This window comes from Neopsephotus bourkii, unplaced genomic scaffold (assembly GCF_033783945.1).
Source record: "Neopsephotus bourkii isolate Nb327-2 ecotype Australia unplaced genomic scaffold, CSIRO-AGI_Nbou_v1 NB_1821, whole genome shotgun sequence".
Lineage (NCBI taxonomy): Eukaryota > Metazoa > Chordata > Aves > Psittaciformes > Psittacidae > Neopsephotus > Neopsephotus bourkii.
The window spans coordinates 299,817-326,234 of record NW_026902294.1 but is presented as its reverse complement, the minus strand read 5'-3'; the positions used below and the strand labels follow the sequence as shown (position 1 = coordinate 326,234).

General features: G+C 46.3%; 1 protein-coding gene across 7 annotated transcripts in view; it reads right to left on the bottom strand.

Annotated features, from left to right (window-relative positions):
* The window catches only part of GPATCH8 (G-patch domain containing 8), a 49,503-nt gene extending 23,316 nt beyond the window's left edge, over positions 1–26,187 (bottom strand). For 2 of the 7 annotated variants that reach the window (XM_061343187.1, XM_061343183.1), the window contains exons 1-5: positions 26,046–26,106; positions 12,002–12,076; positions 10,982–11,016; positions 6,414–6,431; positions 4,221–4,293 (exon numbers count right to left, since the gene is read on the bottom strand). Coding sequence is in view for 1 of the 7 variants with exons in the window: in XM_061343181.1 (XP_061199165.1) it covers positions 4,221–4,293; positions 12,002–12,076; positions 26,046–26,090 (193 nt within the window). In the remaining 6 variants the exon portion in view is untranslated. Of the gene's footprint in view, positions 1–4,220; positions 4,294–6,413; positions 6,432–10,981; positions 11,017–12,001; positions 12,077–26,045 lie in introns of all 7 variants that reach the window. The other 5 variants (XM_061343189.1, XM_061343185.1, XM_061343186.1 and 2 more) reach the window with 3 other exon arrangements.
* Between the last annotated feature and the right edge of the window lie 231 nt (positions 26,188–26,418).

Genomic DNA, 26,418 nt, shown 5'->3' with positions numbered 1-26,418 from the left:
AGCCTTGGAGCAGGGACTCCCGCTGCACTGGAGCTCCCACAGAGGCCGCCAGGGAAGGGCTGGTTCCTGCCTTCACCACAGGCTCTCTCTGCACATCCTCCAGTGCTTCCTTCAGACAGATCTGTCCTTTCCCCCTCCTCATCCTTTGTGTGTCAGGAAAGCAAGAGCTTGTCTGAACAGATTTAGTGAAGAAGGTGCCAAGTGAGAACCGTGCTGTGGTGTAACCGAGGGGGGCAGTGGTAACTCCATTTACCACCACAGCATTTGCAAGGCAGAGCAGAACCCACTTGTGTTTTTTTTTTAACTAAAGCCACACAATAAAAACTACAGTTAGATAGAGGAAGTGAATCCAAGCATTTTCTATCAGATTTGACAGACCTTACCTGCTATACCTTGCTAGATCATTTCAGTGCTTCTGAAAGGATAAAATAACCCCAAGGTTCTGTTCCACTGCTGTTCTGTGTCACCAGTACCACTTACATCATGAGCCTGCCACACACCTTGGTCAATAGGAACAACAGCCTTAGTCCCCTACAGGCAGCCGAGGAGCAACTTTACACATGAAGTTCCAAGGCTCAGTTCCAGTTCTACACTAAACCCTGTTATTACCTAAACTACTTGGTTCAACAACATAAATACTTAAGAGTAGCTATGATGTGACAAAACCATGTCATCTGTTGCCACAGCAAAATACTACATTTTGATTCACCTCTCAGGGCTACCACAAAAGACCAGGATAATCCCAGCCTTGGGAATACTGTAGGAACATGAATTAAATCAATGCTTTTAAACCCATCTGCTTAATCACACAATACACACAGTTTGTGGTATAGGGAAACCCAACACAACTGCTTTCTGGGTGGGGTTGGAACAATGTTTCGAGCTTCAAGGTTGCAGTCAGGCACATTTCCTTAAGAGAATGTTAAAAAGGCAAATCTAGAAGAGAGTGGGTTTAACCACTCCTTTTGCTGGGTTGTTTTGTTGGTTTGTTTTTCAGTAGACCACAGAATCCTGGATTCCCACTTCGAGGTGCTCCCCCCTACAACCACCCTCTTCTCATTTGGCAGAGCACAACCATCACTCAGTTTCTATTGAGAAGCAGATTATAAGAGATCCCTGTCAACTGGCCACCCCCTCTCCTGCTCCTTCATGCTCACTGGCTGTGAGCAAGCTGAAGCATCAGCTCCAAATATAACACACGTTGTTTGTGGGAAAAAATGTGAAAACCATCAGAAGAGATGAGCAGACGAAGGACTCTGCTGAATTCATGGTGAGCTGCTCTGACCCCCTATTCTAGCCCTTGCATGGTCAGACAACAGCACTATCCCTGTCTGATCCTCTGCTCAATACACAGCAGAACCAAAACAGAAGATGCCCCTGTGTTAAGAGTACAGCTGTGTCATTACAGACATGGATTATGGGCTTCCTGCTCCAACTGGCTCAGCTCTTCCACCAGCTCGATGGCCTAATCAGGAGTTACAGCACAAGGCAGCTTCCAAATGACTCTGCTGCTGTGGTTCTGCAAAGAAGGAGCCAGCCTGTGGTAAATCTGCACCACAATTGCAGATTTTTACCACCAGGGATTAGGAAGTGTGAATTTGAGGCTATTCCAGCTCCAGAGAAACAGTTCAGCATTCTCACCACTGGTTTACACCCACAGTGGGCAGTTAACATGAAGAAAGCCACAAGTTCTTCTTGAACAACATAATGGCCTTCCTAGAAGAAATAAGCATTTCTGACCAGCAAGGGTAATGTAAAGTAACTCTGAGATTCACCAAAACTGAATAGGGAGCCCCAGTTCAGATGAACATCTAGAATGAAAAGCTACAGCACAGAACAAGCACACTGAACTCATCAACTTCCTTTGATATTAAAGCCAACTGCATGGAACAAAGATGACTGCAGTATCAATTCCACACATGTAACCCAAAATCTAGTTTAAGGGCCTCCTGCAGGAGGTCAGATTCCATATCCAAAGACTACCTGAAGTGATTCTACTTCATGTAGAAGCTGCACATCTAAACCGGAACCTCCTGAACATCTTAGGCTCAAGCACAGCACGAAGCAAGTTAAAAACTGAGACACTCCTCATCTGCTCTTCTTACAGCTCTTTAGGAAGCTCTCCTTGTCCTTCCTGAGCAAGAAGAGGGCATGGAAGAGGGGAAGAAACTTTGCTTTGCTCTTCCATTCTCGGAGCACATCAAGTGACTTGAACTCTTCAAACTCCTAGGATAAGAAGAAAATTGGATGCAAACATTTCCTTCCTGGCAGTTTGTATTGAGATTTTGGGATGATCCAAAAGTCATCTAAAAGGTCACTGGATAATGAATTAAAAATTCCCAACATGATCATCATTGGTGCCACAAGCTCTAAATGCTCATAACTAACTTGACAGCTTTATGTGGAGCAGAACTCCACATCCTCTGCCAGAGAGGCTGGTTGTCTGTCTGTTGGATGGGTTAAACTAGACAGGTTATTTTGACTCCTGCACTTCCACTGTGGTGCAGGAGGTGCAGAAAAACCCTCACAGCCCATACCCACGATTTGCCTGGAGCTTCCAGGCAGTTCAAATCACCAGAGTGTCAATAATACAGAAGAGATATGGTACAAAAATGCACAGTGGGAAGATCTAAATCTGGACAAGTACCAAATCCAAATGCCTGACTAAGCCCATGGGCAGCCCTGGCTCTCATCCCCATGACACAGTGATGCCACCCCAAGTTCCAGACTGCACAGTAATGGGCTGTTTGCTTCATCACATTGTGCCTGCCACACCACACAGCACAGGGCCCCATGGGGCTGTGCTTTTGAGTCCATCTGGGGCTGGGAGAAGGCTTGAGCTTCTTTCAAACTCTCCGTGTTTCCACATTGGTGATGTACAGTGCAATACGGGGCACCCAAAAGAGAAAGCAGACCAAGTTACACATCTAGTGAATGCCATGCCAAAGCAGAAGCCCAAGAGATGACAGCTACAACCACATCCTGAGCTTTGGCACCAGCATGGGACACAAGAAGACTGCAAGAGTGCCATGCATTCACCAGAGGATTTCACATGAAACCGTGTTAGAGGAAGCAGGAAGCATTAACCACCAAGGCAGTCCTGTCTGAGGAGTTAGAGTGCCGTAGTCCAAGGGATTAATCAGCATTCCCAGAGTCCAGAGGACTCGTTACCTCCCGACAGGCCTCCAGAGCACAGAAATACTTATCTCTAATGGCTCACTGTAGGGGCATGGAAGTCCAATTACGAGCTCCCAGGTCTTCAGACTAAGGGTATGGGAACATGAGTAAGTTACTCTGAGGAACTCAGGGTGCTCTTGAGTTTCAACCACTGTAAGAGGTTTCTACTGAAACCACCTGGGCAGACCCTTGTGCCAGTGTAAGTGCTGAGCACCTTACAGCAGAACAGGCTCTATACACTGGCAGTTCTGAAGGAGCAACTGACAGGAAGCACTACCATCAGTTTTTCCTCAACACAACATGGTTGCATGCTTCCATCCTGGCTAGGACCACTGCAGAGCAGGAGCCACTGGCCAGGGGAACAGCTGGAGCCACCCACAGGAGCTGTGAGCAGCACTGGCTCAAATTAATTCCTGGGATTTGTGGCATGGGAAGACTTGAGGCTCAAGACAGGAGAACTCGGTGCAATGGCTCAACCAGCACTGCAGCGCCTCAAGGAGATCTGCTAAATCCCCAACAGAAATAAATCAAACCATGAAAGCCTCTGGAGAAGAAGCTAGGAATGAGCCTCTCCCATCCAGGAAAGCTCTGCCACCACCTTCAGTCTTCTGTGGCCCTTTCACTCACCTTCCAATGGCTTCTGACACCGCGGTGAAACATGCAGAGAGGCCACTGTAACTAGATTGTATTCTTAATTCTTTTAATATCAAAGCATCCAGCCAGCAGAGCATCATTACAGTTTTAGAAGCTGCACCACTACCTGTTAGTGAGCAGGCAGTTAATCCAGCTCCCCCCAGAAAGGCCAAACACAGTGATTCTCACACGTACAAAACACACACATCATGTCTAACCTGTGCCAGTAAGTGAGGCAGCAGCTTCCACTTGCACACTGCTAAATACGAGACTCAACAGTGCACTTGTTTGGATATATTAATAATGGAGGGGGGGGAGGGGGGAATCTAATGTAGGAACAAAAAGCAGAAATCATTTTGTTAAAGACTGGAGCTGGTGTTGAACGTTTCAGACACAAGCGACTGACTTACCCTGCAGCGACTTCCCCAATCCCTGGCCCAGCTTCCAGCCATGTTTCTGGAGCAAGCGGTGTCCAATATTATCCTGACAGACAGAACAGAGAAAACAAACCAAAAATATTCCAATAATAAATTCTTCCCTTCCCACTGACATTTAAACATGTAATGAGCAAGAGATTTTTCTACATATATATGCATGCAAAAAAATGCTACTGAAAAGGTGCTAAATGCCCAAGAAAAGGGAAAGACAAATGTCAAAAACTGCTGGCTAGAATTGTTCCAGGGGCTGGGGTTGGGAGGGTCACTTTCTGATGGTGTGCTGGGCAACTTTTGTGCATCACGTTTAACATAAAGGGGAAAATCAACTGAAATAAAAAAGCAATGTGGGAGGAAATCAAGTGTACCAATAAAAATTGACAGGAAAAGGCAGAAAATCCAGCTATTTATACAATCAGCTCCATCACCTAGACAGCACCACTTAAAGATTTGTTTTCTTTTGTAAAGAAAATCTACAATGTGTTTAGTCATTTTGTTTGTGTCAGGCTTTGAGAATACTGAGTAAGTTGTAAGTGCAAGACTGCCCCACCACTAGAAACCAAAACACAATCAGAGCAAAATCCAGGCTAGACTTGATTGGGTTTTTATATATGTGTATATATATATATATATATATATATAAACTAGCATGCAGCCAATATTAAACTGAAAAAACAGTGAGGTTAGTAAAACAAAAAAAGAAAAGAAAATCCATCAAATAAAATGAGCTCAAGCACAGACTGGGTGATGCATTTCACATGTAAACTAACAAAAATACTAAGATGTTAGAATGAAACAGGCCTAGCAATAAGTTAACAGCAAGGAACCATTAGTGCATGTAGGGGAAACAATAAGCATAATGTCTCATCTTCCTAAAAAAAAAAAAAAAAAAAGGAAAAAAAAAGGAAAAGGACTATATTTGGACGCAGCAATTCAGTGTCAGCTTTGGAACCGGGGCTGAGCAGGGGTCTGAGGGGAACTGGTGTGTGATAGGGCAATGTTTCCTCCCTCAAAGAGGCCACCAGTGCTATCAGCATGCTTGTTACCATCCACAGCTGATGTCCTCAGCCATCAGTTTAGCAGCAGTGACCAACTGCCAGCTCCAAAAGAAGGACTCTGGGTTGGGACCGTGTCCAACTTCTCATGATAAGAATCAGATATGGATTTGTTGGTTCTTAAGTGTTCAAAGGAACCACAACTCAAGATATCCCTGGTTTAGAGCGAGGTGTCCCTGTCCATGGCAGGGGGGTTGGAACTTGATGATCTTAAGGTCCTTTCCCACCCTAACTATTCTATGATTCTATATCCTGAGTTCTAGTGTGCTGCAAGTCCATCACATTGAGTGGGACATGGGATCTTAAATCAAAATGAATTAATAGATTAGATGTTGCAGGTTTCTTTAACTAAATAATCAAGTTTTCCACAGCAATGGAACAGCACTGGAGTTTGCACTCCCTCCACATGGAAGAAATTTGGTCCATCAGCTTGACAGACACAGTCTTCCCAAAGATATTGGCTGTATGGACATGTTTTGCCTCAGAAAGATTGGATCAAGTATAAGTTTCATTTTGTTTAATGCTATGCCAGAAAAGTAAGCCATTGTGTCTCACTGTTTGTCAAGTATACATCTCTCCCACACTACCAGTCCTCCCCCAGGACAGAGTTAGGGCTACATGGAAAGAAAAATTAAAAGAGAAGTAAGGAAATGTCTGGGTCTAAAAGTTTAAATCAGTATATTCAAAAAAGGGAAAATGAGCAAATATGGATTCTAACCACAAACACCATGGAGCTCTTTGGAAGTGGAGGAAAACTTACCTGGGAGCAGATGTGCTGCAGACTGTCCCCACCAGCCACAGCGGCTGCAGGGTCAGGCAAAAGGGCTGAGGATGAAGGGGTTGTGGGTGACACTGCTTGTGCTACCATTACTCAGCTCTGCCTGACACAGGTTATTGGCTCCGGTTTGGAAAGCTGGTGCTGACAAAAATGGCTGCGCTTTCCCCAAGGAAAACCAAAAACTAGGCCAAGGAGGACTTTGCAATCTTTTGCTAAGTGGAGATGAGACATTGTGCTGACTGTGTTGTGTTATGAATGCACTAAAATAAAGACAGATGAAGCAGTATGCTATTTCCAAAAGCAGTGCAAGTGGAGTGAAAGCATTTCCATACGAACCTGGCTTTAAAAACTGGGCTGTCAAAAGAACAGTTAAATGTAACACAAAGTAAGAAACTGTCCAATCACTAATGGTAGGTTTTTTTCTTTTGCTTTGTTTTCAATTCACTGCTTGCAAGTAATGTATTTATTAAAGAAGAGTGAAAAGCATAAAAGAAACTCAACAAGTCAAGACCAGCTGGGAGATTCAAGAGCGGCGTGTTGTGACTGACACAGTGACGGGGAAAACAAATGTTAAAAGGGAAAAAAAAAGGAAAATTTAGAAGGGTTATACACATTAGCACCACTTTTACAAACCCACTCAAGAGGATGGCCGCAAGTTGCTTGACAGGAATTGGAATTGCACCTGATGATCCTGGCTCAGTTCCCAGAAGGGTTTTTTTTCCCCTGCCTCCCCAGTTGATTCCATTTGTTTGTCTAAGCAGTGACTTTTCCTAAATTCAGGAAACTTCCTAATTTGAAATAGGACTGGACTGAAATGGAGCATCTTCTGGTTCACTGAATAATGAGAACAGCCCCAAAAGTTTAATGTCAACACGCGAGTTGAGACCTAGTCATTACCCCGCTCATTTCTAGTGGTGCTCAACCTTCTTCCTCCACTCCAAACGCCTAGCACAGACCTTGCAGCCAGGCAGAGCCTCAGGACTGCTCTGCAGTGTAAATGCTGCCCTAAAAAAGGAGTGATGGAAGGCCAGGCTTGCTGGGCTCCCACATGAGAGCCACTCCACAAGCCATGGGGCAGCAAGTATTGCTTTAGTAAGTGAACTTTCTGTAAAAGTGTGGCCTCTTTCACATAGGAAAGGTCTTTTTTCTGCACCAACTTTCCCGTCCATGTCAAGAATGGTCACTGTTTTTGACTAAACTATCCCCACTTCATACCAGTCTGCTTATGGGCAGAGTTGTAGCTATCTACAAAGATGCCAACAGCCCCACAAGGAAATCCTTTGTTTCACAGACTGGTGCCAGGCTCCTTGCTTCCTTACACTGTTTTGGAGCTCCTGGCGCTACAGCCATCATCAGACTTACTGAGGCAGCCAAAATAAGTCCTCCAGTAGGTGGAGTGAGCAGGTGAGCTAACATTTACCATCCAAAGTACTCAATCTGGCCTTGAACACTGCCAGGGATGGGGCCGCCACAGCTTCCCTGGGCACCCTGTGCCAGCGCCTCAGCACCCTCACAGGGAAGAGCTTCTGCCTAAGAGCTCAGCTCAGTCTTCCCTCGGGCAGGTTAAAGCCATTCCCCTTGGCCTGTCCCTACAGGCCCTTGTCCCAAGCCCCTCTCCAGGTTTCCTGGAGCCCCTTTAGGCACTGGAACCGCTCTAAGCTATTCCCTTCAGGAGCCTTCTCTTCTCCAGGCTGAACCTGCCCAGTGCTCTGACAAAGAAAAAAACTGCCTACAATGAAAAGATGTGTGCAAGAACTGGAAGGTTCTGATGATGTTGCAGAGTGGGACAGAACCCCCAGTCAATGGACGGAGCTGTGTTACAGATAAACCAAAACACCAGTTTTGCCTGATCCATGTTTTCCGTGGGATTCCCATGTCACCCACATGTTGTGTTCACACTGTTCATCTCAACACTGCAGGGCCATGCATCTCTTGAGTGGATTGTAAGCTGTGCTGACTGTGTATTGAGGAATCTATAAGCAAGGATCAGATGCTACTGGGTGAACCCATGCAAACAAGAGGTTGAAAAGATTCCCAAAACAAAACCTATAGCTCACTACAGATGACACAATGAAGACTAGAGAGAAAAGCCAAATAGTAATGCTACACCATTCAGCTTCAAGAAGCACATTATTTATAGCGCTGTCCACATATGGCTACTGCTAACTGTCAAATCAGCAGCCTCATCAAATGACACTTTGGAACTAGTGGAGTCCACAGATCTGTACAGATATACAGTGCAACAAACCCAGCTTCAGCTCATACAGTCATCTACAACAGCCTGTGAGCATCAAACTAACACAGCCTGAAACCTCAAGCAGCTCAAGCTCCTCCCTGTGTAACTGAGCAGGATGGGGGGAGGTTGGTTGTTAGTTATGACAAGAACAAACTAACAAGCTCCAGAGTAAGTGGGTGATTCGCAATCTGGCCTCCAACCTGCACTGGTGACAGCTTGGGTCGCCCCCTGCCACTGCACACTGCCTGCATGGGGATGGGGCTGCTCTAAGGGAGAGCTGTTCTCTCCTGCTTGAACTGTACTGGTGGGCAGAGAGAACCAGGAACTCACAGCAACAAGGTTCAATAACAAGTATAAATCAGGAATTAACATGAAGAAAATCTGGTTTCCCTTAAAGCTGCAATAGTTTGTGACTTCCCACTCAGGCTCAGTGCACTTCAAATACTTTAAAACAGATGCATGAAGCTTCTTGAATTGAAAAAGGGTTCAGTGCGCTGATGTGCCCAGGCCACCTGTGGCTCCGCTGATGTGAAAAGCCAGTGGGAGCGCAGCATCTTCAAGCCAGAACAAAAAACAGTTATTGGGAGTGGGGGGAAGATCAGTATTTGCAGCTGTGAAGAGCCCATTGTTAGGAAATGTTCTTCAATTTAGTACTGGCAAATAGCTTCCACTACCTCCTGTCAGCTCTGTTTTCCGTAAGTGTACTTTGGTTCTATCACATGTTTCAGTCCAGCCATCTTTGGCCTAAACAAGCTGTCCAAAGCAGGATTTCCACAGGAACACCACCACTAGAACACTAACTGAGGACATCTTTCAACATTGTAATGATCTGTAGACTCCCAAAACTATTTTTCCAGCCACCTTTGAGTTGCATGCTGTAGCAGTACAGTCAGCACCTCTCAATAGATAATGCTGCAGAGATGGATCTCACTTCAGTGGTGATTGTCAAGTGTAGGCTCCGAGTGACATCCTCTGCCCCCGAGATTCCCAGATGCAAGCTACCTTTAGTCTTGAAAGCATTTCCATGTGACTAAGATGTGAGAAGCTGCAAGAAGCACATTTAGAATATGCTTAATCCACTCTCAGCCTGCAGGATAACCAAACTTTAAACTTTTAACTGGGAAGCACTTTCATCTGCCATTGTTATAAACACCCTTCCTCACACAAAGACATCTGTCATCCAAACTATTTCCATAATGTGAAGCACAGGCTCTTACTCATTCCTCTGAGTAGATTCCTTTTTAAAGGTCAGCTGAATTGCTAACAGAGAACTGGGTAAGGATTATAAAACAATTTGTTAATATTGCAAATATTTAGATGTGTGGTATTTGCAAATTACAGACTTGCCCTTACTCCTTCCCTCTCTTTGCAGAACAAGGATGTCACCCACTTGGGGGGGAGCAAACAGCAAAAAATACAAAGCAGAAAAAGCAGCATGAACACTGTTTTCCTGGTGCAAAAACTTGCAGGAGGGGTGCACCCCTGAGCTCTGACAGGAAACCCCTTCTGCTAACGTGTGCCATTTGTCCATTCTAAAAGCATGTCAGTCATGAACAGTGTGGAAGCAAAATCGTTTTCTCAGTGTTAGGAAACGTGACAAAGTAATTTGTGCTTCCAGCTACAGAAACAAAAGTCTATTTAGTGAAGACCACATGAAGATTAAACTTCGAAGTGATCAGGTTGTGTCTGCCTGCAGTTTGACACTGGGCTGTTCATGAGACCAAAAACCTCGTTGTGCAGCAGTCACAGCTTTTCAGTTGTGGGACTAGCACACAAAGCCAGCACAAGTGTGCTCCAACATGGAGCACAGCTGCTGTGATAAGGCAGAACATACATTTACTCAGTTCTGCAGCTCTTTCCTAGAGCTTCATGTCCCAGGCTGGGGGCTTCCCCCTGAAACACTTGCTTCAGACATAAGAAGAGTGGAAAAAAAACGGATTTACAGTAAGACCAATTTAAGGCTTTAACTCTTTCTCCTGGCAAGCCTTTTCATTTGCTTGTCCTCCGCACCCAACCATTCTCACACAGAACCCTTAAGCTGAACTATACATGTTAAACCTACCAAAAACTTGTAAAGATTAATAATATCCTGACAGTTGAATGGTGATATATATATTAATAAAATAATAAAGCCTTCATTTAATTTAATTTTTGAGCTGCAGTTCAACATTAATCAAGCTGCAACCAGTGCCAAACCTGCAGATTCTGTGTGGGTAATGTTTTACATACAGTTGTGGGCATCTTGCTCTTCACATCACCAGAGGGATGGAACCTAGGACATCTTCTACTCCTCTGAGAAAACACTGTTAGAAATCATTCAGTCTGGACATTTTTGAATGACTTTGAAATGCTCATTCCAGGGAGTGGGCTCCAAACAAGTGTTTCCCATTATCTTTACGCAAGGAAACAAGCTTGGCATTTTAATGAAAATCCCCATATCACAAGGTAAGATTGAAGTATTCAGGAGAACACTGAATACAAATTCCCATCTCTGCAGCATTATCTCATGCGTCATCAATTACTGCCATGCCTAGATCTAGCATCATGCCAGCACATTTAGACAGTAGGTACTATATGCAGTGTTCACTGGACCAGAAGAACAGAAATAAGAAGGGGGGAAAGGAAACCCTAGAGAAGAAATTAAAAAGGCAGACCGTGCAATACAAACCAGATCATGGCTGCTTAGCTAATATGGGCCAACTGCTGCGGAAGAAAAACGTCGAACACCCCAAGTTGTGTAAGTTTTTTTTTTGGTAAACATCTAACACGCACACAAACACACACAACACCAACCTACACACGAATGAAAAGCATCTATCCACCTTTAGCTAAGGCTAAGTTTCTTCTAAGTGCGGGCTAATGTGAAGAAACTTAAACAGAGAACTTCAATTATTAACAGGGAAAAGAAACACTTCATACTTTCTTAACATAAATCAAGTCTTAAGCAGGACACCACTAAGCGACCCTCGAGTATTCACTGTGAGTTCTCTTGCTCTCATATTGAAACTGCAACTGAAATTTGGCTTGAGCTAAGTGCCAAACTTGGGTCCAGTTTAGGCTGAACAAGCTACTGTGCCTAAGACTGCAGAGGGTGCTTTGCAAGGAGAGAAATTAAAAAGCTTTAAAAGGTAAAACTAAAGAGAACTTTGCTTTTCCCCATCTTATGGCTGTGCTCTCCACACCTCCAAGTGGTACTTTACAGAAACTCTGGAGCAGTTTCAGACTCATGGGGAAGGACCACTACAGCTCCACTGCTGTGCACCCGTGCTTCCATCCTGCAGGTGACATTCTAACACTTGAACACACCAGTTTCCCAAACATAGAAACTAAAAGGGGATCAAACTACATCTTGCTACACTGCTCTACCAGGTTCACTTACGAACTGAAATGATCCTTCAAAGCAAAGTATAAAAACTTAAAAGAAATCTCTATGAATGAATGTGTCATTTTAAATAACTTCCAAAATACTGTGTTGAACTAAAATTTAGTCACCTATAGTTTTATGAGAACTACTTAAAGATTAAATCCCAGGCCCACTGCAGCTCTGCATGCAATTTACCACACACAGTTAGCCCTGTACTGCCAGACAGATGCCCATGCCTATCCCATTTCACTGCATTCACATCAAGTACCATCCGATCACGGCCTAACTGCTGGTGGTTGCTGATGCTGTAAGTCTGTGTCTTACCGATTCGATCGGCTTGTCCAGGGATGCCTGCTCTATCTCCAGGTGCCCTTCTTCATACTGGTCAAAGTGGTTGCCCTGAAACAGAACAGGAGGGTTAGTTCTACGGTAGAGAACACACTTCCAACAGTCTTGTGTCAAGATTCATGTTTGCGTACAGTCAGATTTATATAACACTATATACATATCATTTTGCTAATGACTGAACATGTTAAATACAGCCCAATCCAGCATACAGGCTATAAGAAAAAGAAATATTCTAAAAACTAAGCCAATTTGATGATAATCATAACATGGAAATCAGCAAAATATCAAGTACTTACAATGACAATCCTTTTTGGCTTTTTTAGTCTAAGTCGTCTATGCAAACACTGACCATAAGCACCAGTGCCAACCTTAAAAGCACACAGGACAAGAAGCAGAAGGAATTGACCCCACCACCACTACAAAGAAGTTTCTTGTTGTCTTTTCTCCTCTAAAGAGGACCAAGGCTATTCTTGCAGCCTCAAATGCAAACTGCTTGAGGCATACCTGTAATTTCACATACCTTAAACCAACAAAACCCTATAGTGGTACCTAACAAAACCTCTGCCAATGCCCACAGCACTTGTTTATGGTCTGGAACAGCCCCTTCCTTGATTCTAGAAAGCAAACCATTTCTGGAATTGCAATGGTGGTGAACCATTTCTGGCCATTTGGTAGGTCTGTGATGCAGCTCTAACATCCACCACAGACCTGGAAAGCTGTGAACTCAAGAGCAAGCAGGGGAGCTGCTGCAGCTCCACAAGCCCTTTCAAGGGGTGACCTCGTGGGCTCTCCTGTGTCCCGTGGGCACTGCTCAGTGTCACAGCCCTACAGAACCCTGGGAAGTGCCATGGCCTTGCCTGCTGTCCCCCATTCCTTTCCTTCTGGCTGCTTCATATGCACCAAGCACCTGGCAGGTTTCCTTTGCATCCCGGCTCCGCAAGCACTTAGAGCAGGAACATACAGCACTACTGCCAACAGAAACATGTTGTCACCCTCCTCACTTCTACCAACACCAACTCCTTCTACAAGAATTTTAATGAAAGCCAGCATGTGAAAGAGCAAATTCCAGCTGTGAGGCACTGCCTGTTGGAACTCTACAGGCCAGGCACCAGCGTCCAAAAATCTTCTGGAACGAGTGTTTGTATCCAATGATGCGAATCTGCAAGAGCCCATCCTGACAAAAACCTGTTACCAAGAGAACGTGCTTCACTGCTGCTGCCCCAGCACCAGCCTGTCCATCACCCACAGCAGTAAATCCACCCAGGCCACGCTCTTCTCCCAGAGGTGTCTTTCCCACGGCCTTTTCAGAGCAAGCTTGGGGCTTAATCCGCAGGCAGCAATCCACTCCCATCCGTTGTTTTTGGACAGCCTTCAAGGAGCAAGCTGAAGGCAAACTCGCCATGCACATGCAACTGAGCTGCTCAAAAAAAGGCAGCGATTCTTGGAGCCAGGGAGAGTGCTGATGGACAGGCTGGACATGTGTGTGCTGGACGTCAGGGAGCACAGCAGGGAGAAGACAAGGGAAAACCTGCCCCAAAGGCAGGAGGACACTGCCCAGCCTCCCAAAATGCAGTGCTCAAGAGAACAAAAGCAGTCAAGAGCACACATGCTGCTGAATGCAGGTGAAGACATCTCAATAAAACTTCATATATATTAAAAAATGATAAATAAACCCACATGAAACCTTCCAGTTCCTAAAGGGACCAACAAGAAAGCTGGAGAGGGACTCTTCGTCAGGGCCTGTAGGGACAGGCCAAGGGGAATGGCTTTAACCTGCCAGAGGGGAGACTGAGCTGAGCTCTTAGGCAGAAGCTCTTCCCTGTGAGGGTGCTGAGGCGCTGGCACAGGGTGCCCAGGGAAGCTGTGGCTGCCCCATCCCTGGCAGTGCTCAAGGCTATATTGGATGGAGCTTGGAGCAACCTGCTCTAATGGAAGGTGTCCCTGCTCATGGCAGGAGGCTGGAACTGGATGAGCTTTAAGGTCCCTTCCAACCCAAACCAGTCTGTGGTTCTATGATAACATTTAGTTAACACACACTGGAAACACTCTCAGCAAAACTAAAGCTATACTTCCTCCCCCCCCCCCAGTTTCACAACACGATTTGCTGCCTGCAGATAGCTCCGAATATGCCAACTGAGTTACCTGGAACTGGCAAAATACTTCTGCCTCCTCACTGTCTCCTCCAGCACACTGCCTGCCAAGGCATTTGAAACTGTTTTTACAAAAGCCAGGGTCAGTTCCAGTTTGAAAGCTGGAATTTGCTTTGCTTTGCTTAGCTGAGGCTTTACAGCTCCATTTTGCTGTGCTTAAAACCAACTCCCCCTCCCAGAAATTACAAAGGGATTCTGAGCACTCACTGTGCCAGAGTCAGGAAGTGAATCAAGCCACCTACCCGGGTTCCAGTGATCCCACTGTTATCCACCTTACATATTCTGGGGGTTACTTTATATATGGATATATTTTGGGGGTTATTATCTACTTTATATCTACTTTGGGGGTTTGCTGTTGGTAAGGGGAGTGGGGATGGGTTACTGGTTTTTACAAACAGCAGCAATACTAGAGGTTTTAGGAGAGGCAGAGTGCTCCCCATTACCCTGAACCCCAGGATACACCAAAGCAGTGGGATGTCCATGAGCTCACTCACTGTACAGGGACTGACTGTTCCAGGCTTGGTCATTTCAGGCAGAATAACAAAGTGTAAACGGAACTGAAATCAATACTCACCACCCAGACTGCTCTTCAGTTATCAATACTTAAATGCTAAAGGAAAAAGTGCCCTTCCACCATCAAGGAGCTGCCATGGAAAGGAGCCAGAGGACTGTTCAGCAGCACGCTGAGGTCAGGTTTATGAGCCTGTTCAGCATGATGGCACCTAAAGCAGGGGAAAATGGTTCTCACTTCTAGGGCCATGGCAAACAGCTTAAGATGATGCTGCCTGTAACCACAGGGCTCCCAGAAGTGGGACTTAAGGCAGCCCAGCCTGTCCCTTTGCTTCCTCACCCCTGGAGCTTGCCAAGGAGTGAGTTGGGGGGAATTTCATCTGGCTTCCTTCTTTTCCAGTCCTTCAACCTGGCCCATCAAAGGGATCCATTTCTGTTTTGCTGAATCTTAAGCCAATGGATCAGAGGAAGACAAAGTACTGAATGTAACATTTAAATGTAACAATTCATTAAATCCTAGATGTTGAATCTGTTGAGAATAAATTACACTTCTGGGGAACTCGAGCCATAAGCACAGACCACATTTTAATGGGATTTTAATCTGCATCTTCTGCAGACTCCGAGTGATGCTTTGCTCTTCAGAGGAACCTCTGGGTAAAAAAAAAGAACTCAATCCCTACAAAATGGATACCAAGCCATAAAATAACAGCTACATTAAACCCAGCACTAACAAAAACCTATTTCAAAACCTTCTTCCCCATGACTATTACAGAGACACAGTAAAACCCTGGCCCTGCTAGCTAATGACAGAGTTTCCTCCTACTGCCATGGGCAGGATTTCAGGATTGAACAAAGCACCTTTCTCCCAGCCATCCTCTGCCCCTCCATTTCCAAGCTGCCTGCATCAGGCTCACTTCCGCTTTGTAAAACAAGAAGTGTTGCACTACCTGTATCACTTTCTTACAGATGTCACCTCCATCCTAGAATAATAAAACAAATAAGATGAGAGGCTTCCTTCCACTTGAGCATCATGTACTGCCATCATTCAGTGCGACAGCAAGTGCTCCAGCGCTGGGTGCTTCATGACAAAGGTCAATATATTTTACTACTCAGATGAGAAGGACAAGCCTTCACCGTCCAAACACTCCCTATGCACCGTTTCCTTGCTGCATTCACCACCAGGAGCCAACTGTCTGCATCCTGTAATTGTTTTTATGTAAAATCAGCTGAGCTTTGGCTGGGTACCCATTCTGGTTACTCACAGTCACATGCCCTCTCCTCCACTTTCCCAGTGCTTGATCTCTGCATGAAGCTCTTTGCCAAACCTTAAGTCTTGGAGCCCTCACACGTTTAACCGGGGAGTTCTAAACACAGCATGTGAAAACTAACAAAAGCTGCGTCCATGCAGGGCTTCAGACCTTGTTCTCCCTCACTTGGGTTGTAAATGCTTCAGAGCTCTGGCCCAACGAATGCCATTTGGTCCAAGATTAAAACATTGTGGAATCACTGCATTTTCTGAAGTAATTCATATTAAATAGGCAAGGGGGAAGGGAACTGCTGCTGCTGTCTTACTTGCAAGGTCCCAAACACTGCAGCAGTGAGACCCAGTCAGTATAATTTAATATAAAAAGAACTTCATCATTATTTCATCCCAAAATCTTTAGTGGAAAGACCTGTTGCCAATAAATGACTCCCTGCAACTAAAATGAATTGTTAATTTCAGCCCATTTATCATCAGAGTAAGTTTATTACCACAAAATTAATCCTCTCCTCTACAGGAGGCACCTTTTCATGAAGGTGAGCAAAGACAAAGCATCTAATGACACAGATATTACAGGGGGGTGGGAGGAAATAACACCCCTTAAAAGCACCTTCACATCCCTGGCAGTGTTCAAGGCCAGGCTGGACCGGGCTTGGAACAACCTGCTCTAGCAGAAGGTGTCCCTGCCCATGGCAGTGGTTTGGAACTGGATGGCCTCTAAGGTCCACTCCAACCAAAACCAGTCATGGTTCTACAATGATTCTATAAACTGCAAGGCAGAAGGAAAATGTGCCCTCTCCTTCCCTTCCGCTCCCCAGAAGGGTGCATCCAAACCCAGGCCTGAGCAGTGCAGTTTCTAAGTCACCTACAGCATCATCAACACAAGGAGGGAAGAACCATGAGCCTCTTCAACTGCTTCAAGGCCATTAGACCTCCCTGGGTATTAATTACCAGACTGCTCTTTGCAGTCTCTCCAAGCACAGAGCATATTAAGATGTCAGCATGCAGAATACATGACATATAGTGCACATTCCTGATGGGAATTAGTGGTTTCTTTTATGAACAGCCCAAAGATATGAGTGTATTGTTTCACAAGAACAGTCAGGCTGCATTTCAGGAGCCAGACCAAACCCTGAAACACAGCTCTCATGTGGAGATGGGAGAAAACTACAACAAAGCAGTAGCATAATGGAGATGTGAAAGCAACGGTTTCCTTTCAGAATGCCTTCATTCAGCTGTCCTTTCAGCTACTGCTCAACAAGAGAGCTCAGTTACACCAACAGGATTATTAATATGAAAGAAGATGATGTTAAGTTACAAAACCCAACAGAAGGCAGATGTGAAGAGCCAGAATGAGGATACATGCGGAAATGCTGCCTGCTCCACAAGTCACAGGGATGGACGACACTTTCACTGGTGTGAATGAAGTAAAATAGACAAAGCCTCTGGCATAAACCCCTGTGCCTCACAGCACAAACACCAGTGATGACTGGGAAGGATCATGCAGAATGCAGCTGGTGAGATACCAAAGCAGAAACAATCTGGTTATGTCCACAATGAGGTTCAGGCCCAGCTTAGGAAGGTGCACAGCAACACTGGCTCCTGTGGCCACACAGAAAGTCATTCTGTAGAACAGCCTCACTGTGCTCCCCAATTCCTTAACTGCATTGGAAAAGAGCGCAGCGTGCTCATGACTGCTTAACTGCACTTGAGAAGAACATTGCATGCTCCCTAGATATTAAAAAAATTAGTTTTACACTGACAGAAGATCAGGAAGACTCAAAGAAAAAAATAATCATATTGCATTTACTTTAGAAAACGGAATTTTAAACCCCTAAAGCAAATCAGCACTCTTGTGCATCTTCTATTTATCCATCAATGCAATCAATAAATCTTAAACTCCCCAAAAGATTAAGTCAAGCCATAAAATCTGGGGTTGTTACCCACAAGTGCCACTTTAAAACGTTTAACCAAACCCACTCCCAGCCCGGAAGGCTCTGAAGGCATTTGGCTGCACACCAGCAGCTGAGACACTCGCAACATCTACAAAGAGGAATGAGCACCCACCAGAAAGGCCATTTTCTGGTGCAGATGAAGCCAGGGAAGATGCGTTGGCTACAATGCACGGCCTGTTTCCCAGTGTCTGCTCTGACATTCCCTGCAGCTAGCCCAGGATGGATGAGCAGATCCAAGGTCTCACCAGTCCAGCATAGGAAACCAAAGCAGCACCTGAACCCAAGTGAGCAGATGCTCCTCTCCAAACTCCTCATGCCTGCACACATATGGCAGGATCAAGGGAAAAAACCCTCAGTGATTCCAGAAATAAATATCACACTAAATGTGACATTTTCTTTTCTAAAGGAGACTGTGCAGTTGCAAGACCTCTGGGAGGACCAGGCACATCAGCATCCATCAGCTTTTTCTGAACATGGCTCCTAGGACAACTCCGCAAGTGCCCTGCACCCAGGAACCTGTGCGAGTGCTGCTAGGCCAGCACCAGTGCAGTGGCCCAGGCAGACAGACACAGGAATCCACAAGGATCTGACAGAGCACCAGGCTCTTGCCTAACCCAGAGGTTAGGAATTTCAACAAACCACAATCAGTATTCATCTCATGTTGCATTTTGCACCTAGATCTTTTTAAAAACTTCCTGGCTCAGTCAGCAATTACCAGAGCTGCCAGTTTTGCACAGCCCTAAGCTTGACTGCTGCAGGCCCCCATGCACCACCCGACGGTGATACAGGCCACCAAGCGCAGCTATAGTTACACATGGGTCAGAGGCAGGAGAAGAAAAGCCTCACCAGGCAAAGATCAAGTATGAAAGGTCTAAGTGATGAGGTCTGATAGAACTTACTTTATTTGTGGGGCTCAATCAATGACATCCTCACTAACACCACCTCTAAACTCCAGCCAGAGATGGGATAGGGAAGGGGTTAACCCCAAATGCAGCTCACCATCACTAATCAACTGTTTGTTACACACAATCAAAACATAAGGGGTTTATCATTTCTCTGCAGGATCCACACTGTGCTGTGTGCGCTGACTGCAAATCTCCAGCAGTAATTTTATGCTGCCCTTTTCAGCTAAGCAGGACCTGATGACTCCATAGGATGGAAGATCTCCAAAGCGTAACTGATGCAGCCAACCATGCTGATGGTTAGAAATCCATCCAGAGAATTCAAAAACAACTCCAGGAGAGTGTAGCTTGGGAGTGTTTCCCAAATATTCATTATGCACCCAGAAGAAAACACATTTTTAAGACCAAGCTGTACTTTAAAATGCCTCCATCCAACCCTGCTCAAACTGGAAGCACTCTTGGGTCAGTTTAAAGGATGTGTGGTTTCTCAAAACTATAAAAAGCAGCTTTGTACTAGTACCTGAAAGCCTTTGTTAATGCTTCCCAGAATAAAGTCATCCCTTTTCCTGTTGTTCCCTGTAGTGACTATAAAGATGAAACAAAAACCCCAGTTATCCTTTCCTAGGAATGCAGAGGTAAAGCACTCAAACCAGGGGGAGCTCACAGCCTGCCGTCTGCTCTAAATCCCCATCCCAGCGCCTTCTCATAAATAAGCCATGCAGGTGGAGGAGCAGGGACACTGCACTTCTGCACCCCCTCCAAAACAGCTTCATGTTTACAGTCAACACCTCAGGAAAGCTGCCACAAAACCTCATTGCAGGCTAACACACAGTAATTATTCTGAGAACACTTAACCTGGAAATCCTCTCCAGTCAACACAACAGAAGCAATCACTCACCTTTGAGTCTGAATTTAACCTGGCACTTTTGAAAGCAGCACCTTGTAATTACCCCTTGAGAAGTTGATGGCATCTTTGGTTTACCAAACTGAAAGTTAATTTTGATGGCAAAATTCTACTGTCAAGCCCAAAAACACTGAAAAACACTATGCCAGACCCCATGCAAAACTACTCGTCAGGAGCTTGAAACTAGGAAAATGTGCACAGAAATACCCAGAGCTGTCCAACTAAAACCATGTTCTCCAGTTGAGAGATAAACAGCTCGTACAAAGCAGTGGAAGCCAGAGGCAGGGCCCTCCTTCGCTGTGCTTTGCATACTTTGGCACCAAATGAGAACAATTTAAATGTCTTTCAGATTCCTTCTGCTGTTACCAGCGCCAGCAAGAAACTGTTCCAGCACACAAGGGACTGCTCAGTTCTCCAGCACTTCCAGCAGCCCCACTGAAGAGCACCAGCATCGCTCTCACGCTCCCAGTTTTCTCTCAGCCATTTCTTAACATACCTATAAGGAGGAAATTCTCCTGTTAGGGTGGTGAGGCACTGCAATGGGTTGCCCAGGGAGGTTGTGAATACTCCACCCCTGGCAGTGTTCAAGGCCAGGCTGGATGAAGCCTTGGGCATGATGGTTTAGTGTGAGGTGTCCGTTCCCATGGCAGGGGGGTTGGAACTAGATGATCTTAGTCCTTTCCAACCCTAACTATTCTATGATTCTGTAATTCTATACCTCACTAGGGAAGATGCTGCAGCTTCCCGCACATGTATCCTCATGACTAACAAGGACTTTCAACCTCAGAATCACAGACTGGGCACAGTCCTTCTCCTCAGGGCTGCTCCATCAGTCTCCACCAGCCTGTGTTTGTCCCGGGGACTGCCACGACCCAAGCGCAGGCCCTTGCATTTGGCCTTGTTAAACCCCATGAGTTTCACATGGTCCCACCTCTCCAGCCTGTCCAGGCCCCTCTAGATCCCACCCCTTCCCTCCAGTGCATCAACCACACACAGGAGATACAGAGAAAACAACCTGCTGGGACATCAATCATTTTATATCCTTGATATTATTTACATACCACCACAAACTTCCAAGCTTTCATTGTCCAGTCTTCCTTTTTTTTTTTTTCTTTAATCTGGCATTTACTTGATAAAGGACTGTTTCTAAGCCAAAATGTCACAGAAAACCTCCCTCAGGAGCACACTGACTGATCCAAACTAACTCATTTCACCAGCCTTGGTACCACTCAACATTTTTGTCAATGACCAGAAGGGAAATAGAGCAACTGCTGACTCTGCAGATCATGAAGCCCAACAAACAGTAAGCAACAACGTGGGCAATGTGTTTGTACAGAGCAACCTGACCCTGCCAGGTAGCCTGAACTCACTAGTACAGTCTGTTTTCCTCTCAGAGCCCATACAAACAGCCCAGCAGCACAGACTGCACCCAAGCAAGCAGGAGGAATCCCAGTTAAAAGCTCTTCCAGCAATACAGTAGCAAAAAGGATAAAAACCAGCAGTCCAAGGGCATCTAACGAAGGAAGAGCAAGTAAGAATAAAGCAGTAAAACAGATCTTTATCTCTGTACATTATACAGGCTATTCCAGACTCCTCTATGCAAGTCTTCCAGTCACAAATATCATTTGAAATGACCCTATGCAGTCTCTGGCAGCACAGAGGAAAGCCACCAACTTCCTTTGCTGCATACCCCATGAGCAGGCCCAGCCTGCTAAAGGATATAAAAATCAAACACATATGCTTTAGGCAGCACCTAAGAAACAAAGTGAAGCTGAAGCCACCAACAATACACACCACTGAAAAAACAGATGTGGAAGCTCCAGATGCCCGGTATGCTAAGCTGCTTGGGAACAAACCTGAGCCCTGCCATTCTGCCAGTTAAAAGCATCAAATCTCCATGCCAGCAGCAGTAAGCTCAACCTGCTGGCAGCAGCTGGCCTGTGCTGGAAGCATAGACCAGCCAGGACCAGCAACCTGGTCGCTGTGCTCTTCAAATTCTTTGGGGAGTTAAGAAACAATCACCTATCTTCTTGGCATAAGCAAAACCCCCAAAAACTGAGTGGTTTTTCAACCCAGTTTAGAAACCCCAGCATTGCGCTTGATGGAAGTGTTCTTGTATTATAGAGACTATACAACAAACTAGAAAACCAAGAGAAAAGTTTGTGTTACGTATGGCTAATGATGCAATGAAGCACATTCATGTAGGAGGAGGAAACTATTGTGCACATATGGCTGGTAATATTTCTGCTTCAGCAATGAAAAGGAGAAAGCTAGAGCAAGAAAACATGCTCTTAACATCTGCGAGTAGCTGGGAGCTCCACTGGATTTCTGTGCGATGGAGACACCCACAGTGTTCATTCTTGGAGTTCAGTACAGTTAATCTAGAGACTAAAATCACTGCAATTACAAAAATAACACTAAAAAGTAGTATTACTTATTGCAGCAGTCTCATGTATTCACACAGCTTTCAGTAACGCTTCTAAAACACTGTGAACACAGTCGACAGCTTTCGTTCATCCCTACTGGATGTTACAGTGGTTCCCAAGTCTGTACCATGGGGAAGCCAGTCAGTCAATCACGGAGACAGCAGAAGCACCCAGTGACAGACACCCGTGACAGTAAGCACTACACTCCTGTAACTGAAGGATGAAGCTTGTCAGCAGCCCACTCCAAGATAACCCCTCTTTGCAATGGAAAATGGAAGAAGATTGGGATATATCTGGTAAGGCATCCAGCAGACTTAATTTGCCATTTCAGAGCCTACAGAGACGAAAAAAAAGGAAGGTCACCAATACCTTCCTCCTTTGGTAACTCATCTCAGTGCCTGAAGCCTCCCAGGTAAACTGCTGTGCTACCTGGGTCAGGGAAGATAAAGTATTAATGGACAGAGCAAAGCAAAACACTGAAAACACTGAACGTGCCCTCAAGTTCAGCACATGCAAAATGCAGTCAAAACCAGGGGCTTGCCCTTGAGTTCCTCTAAGATTTGAGAGCATGCAGCGAAAAGAGGATCTTCAACCTCTGTGCAGCTTCTAAAGCTACACAGCAAGAACAAGACACTCCTATAAAAAACCCCAAAAGCTGCTTGACCACCTCATTGCAGTGATATCCTCCAATGCCATTTCCTGCTCCTCTAGCACTTCCAACTTTCAAACCATCCGTAGCTCTGAGGCTCCTTCCACCCTACCAGAGAGGACTTGGAATCATTTCAGAGTACATAATCCTCCTCTCCCTCCACAGCATGATCTTTAAATCCTCCAGATAAATGATCTTCTTACCCTTGCACTAGCTGCTCTTTTCCATAGGGTTACTTGCAACCCCCTGAGCGTGTCTCCATTCCCTCTGCTGCTTTCATTACACCCAGAACATCACTTTGGCTGCAGCCCAAGGTCCCCCACTCCCCCTTATTCCACCAATCCTCAGCTGATCCCTCTGCTCAACAACCTTTCTCCCCCATCGCCATTTTATGCACTTCAGACCATTCACACCTCCTTTTTTCTTGGCTGGTTTAGGTCCCTTCCTTCCTTCCCTCCAGTGCTGTACAGTTTCCACTCCTGCCTTCACCAATCACCCCGAGCTTCCTTTAGTCCATCATAGGGGAGGAGAGAAAAGCCCTCAGCAGCTCTCTTGCCTTTAACCCCTTTCTCTCCAGCATTTCAGAAGCTCAGAAACCTGACTATCACCTCTGCTAACCCTGCCCTGCTAACCTCACCTCTGCCCTGCCCACACCAACGCTCCACTCACGCTTCTGCCAAACTAATCCTCCCAAACACAGAATCTTTCCCATTTCTTTCCAAAAAGAAGGCTGACAACAATACAGAGCACTCTAAACCACTGTATTTTCATCCAGTGACTCTTCCATTAAACACATCACCAATCCCCAGGCATCTGCCTTTCTTCCAAACAGCTAAAAGGTTCCTGACCTTTTGTTTCTCTTCCTCTCACACATTCTTTTATTCCATCAAGAAGATCACAAGGAGGAAAGAATCCAAGAAGGAAATCTGAGGGATCTCTGCAGCCTCCCTCACCACATCCATCCCTGCTTTGAGCAGTGTAATTTCAAATCTCCCTTTTGCCATGCCTACCTGGGGCTCATCAGACCAGCAGCAGCACAGGAGCATGTTCAGTCATACTCTGTCAAAGGATGGAAATTTCACCTGCTGAAGCTTACATTTCAACTGTTAGGAACTGCATGAGGAAAGTGCCTTAACACCAACAGAAACACTCCCACAAAGGGAGCCTGCATTTAAATTTGTGACTTCACACTAACACAGTGTCTTATTTTTGCTGTAATTTTGAGGGCAGGATTTCAGAGGGATGAGCAAAAGCTGCATGCTGAAGGCATATTTTTACCTACACTTAGCAACTGTCAGAGCACAGCTTTTACAGCGGACCTGCACGCACTGGCCATATCCAACCAGTTCCTTTACTCCACACCAGTGTTCTATCTCAAGTGACCTCCACCTCAGTATAGAGAAAAAAAAAAAGGGCAAAAATCCTCTCTGAAAGTGACTTTGATGAAGAGGGAAAGAAAAGGTTGAAAAAGCCTTCCTCCAGCAACATACTTCAGAAAAAACTGCCAGCCTAACCAATTGCCAGGGATACGTGCACAGGCTCTTGAGCTCCCACCAGTTCACTGCAACCTTGGCCAAGACACCTGGGCCCAGTCTCCCTTTAATTGGTTCTTTCCTAACTCATGATTTGACATTCAGTCCTCTGCAACCCTTAAGCAACTCCAAGCTGTTCTTCCCAGAGGACAGGTTCCATTTGTCCTTCAAACAAAGCTTTAACATACAAAATAAAAGGCCTTCAGGGAGGAGAGAAAGGAGAAGTTACCCTGCTGCAAAAACAAACCCTACCTTTTCCTTTCGTACTCTACTCTGTGGGAAAGCCAATGAAACCCTGGTATGGGGCACAAAGTCCCAATTAAAAACAGTGCCCTTTCTTAGAGTCAAGGGAAAACAGGGTTGGGACAGGGTTGTTGTTTTAGAGCATGCTCGACAGCTTTTAAGATTGGAGCCCTGTTTCCTCTCTGACATCACTACACATTCTCCCTGCATGACCAATGCAGTGACACAGTAACAGGTTTTGCTGCTACAATCATTTATTTTCTTGCAAAGAGATTGCCCCACAAAGGGAGAAGGACAAGGAGCAAAAGGGGAAGGAGCTGTGCAATGCACAGAGCTCACTGGTTGTTTGGCTATACCCTGCAGTACCTGACCTGGTTTGGGTTCTTCATTCTCTCGCCTCCTCTCTCAAAGCAAAGTATTACGAGCAACATACTTTCAAACCCAGGACCTGGCTCCACTTCCTGAAACAGGAACTTCGAAAGCAAATCAGACCAGTTCCATAGTAATTACGACTCATTTCTTCATTTAAGAAAAAGCACAATGCAAACCAGCCCCAGTGGTTAGGGCTGCTTTAGGAAGCTGTGCCTAGATAAGGTAATGCAAACAGGGCAGCCAACCACAGATACCTGTGTCCTCATTCTAACACAGTTGAATGACGACTTACGAAGCTTACACTCCCAGACATCCACAAAGAACAACGTAAGTGAAGACTACTGGATGTCCTGGCTGCTTACGAGATCACAACTTAATGCCACATTAAGTATAATTACGCAAGCGCTGCAACTATTAGGAACTCTCCCGTATCTCTGGATGGAAAAACAGAGTTGGAGTGCAAAGCACTGTTCCAACTTCGGGCTCCTGAAACAAGGACGACACAGAAAAGCTCATCAATAGCTCTTCTCGAGCTGCGGCTGTTCTTTTGTTTTTCTTTCTGACCTCGAGACTCTCTCGGCTGAAGTCGGAAAACAAAATGTCATTGTTCAGCCTTAATGAGACAACGTTCACTTTCCCGTTGTTTATTTAAATCCCCTGTAAAACACCACAGCGGCGCTAATTACGGCGAAACACTAGTGTTTTCTTCCGGGGGGGGGGCGGAGAAGGGTTTAGAAGGAAACCGCGTTTCCCATTACGAAGCAGCCGCTGGCACCAGCGGGGACAGCCCTGGTGGGGCGCGGGCTCAGCGAACTCCGCCGTTCCCGCACAGCCCCCGGCCTAAGGCACCGCAAAGCCCCCAGACTCGCGATCCCGCGGTGAGGGTCACCTCGGCGGGGACACCTCCCGCGGGTCACCTTGACAGCCGGTACCAGCCCCCTCGCTCGCCCCTTTGTGCCGCTACCCGCTGCGGCGGAGCGCCGGGCCCGCGCACAAAGCCCCGGAGAGGGGAACGGGGGGGCCGTGTGCGTGGATGGAACCGGCGCGCTCCGGCCTGAAGGCACCGCAGCCAAGGCGGGAGGCGCGGGGTCCCACCCGCCGCGGCGCGGCCGTTACCTGGAAGTCCCTGTCCTCGTTGAAGCGGGAGAACCTGTCCGCCATTTTGCGCCGCCGCCTCGCCTCAGCCCGGGCCGGCCCCGCGCCTCCGGCCGCCTCCCCTCAGCACCGCCCCCGCCGCGCCGGGCGGCCGCACGCATGCGCCGGGCTGCAGAGGAGCCTGGCGGAGAGGGGGCTGGCTGGTCGGGGCTCGGCGGGGCGGCCGCCGGGGGAGCGGAGGCGGAGCAGGACGGCCCGGGCCACACCGGACCGGATCAGCTCACGCACCGCCGTCCGCACCGTTAAACCTCCGCCACGACCCCCGCTGCGGTTCGGTGCACGCCAAGCACTGCGCAGGCGTTAACCCCCCTTGCCTGCGCGCGCATCGTGGCTG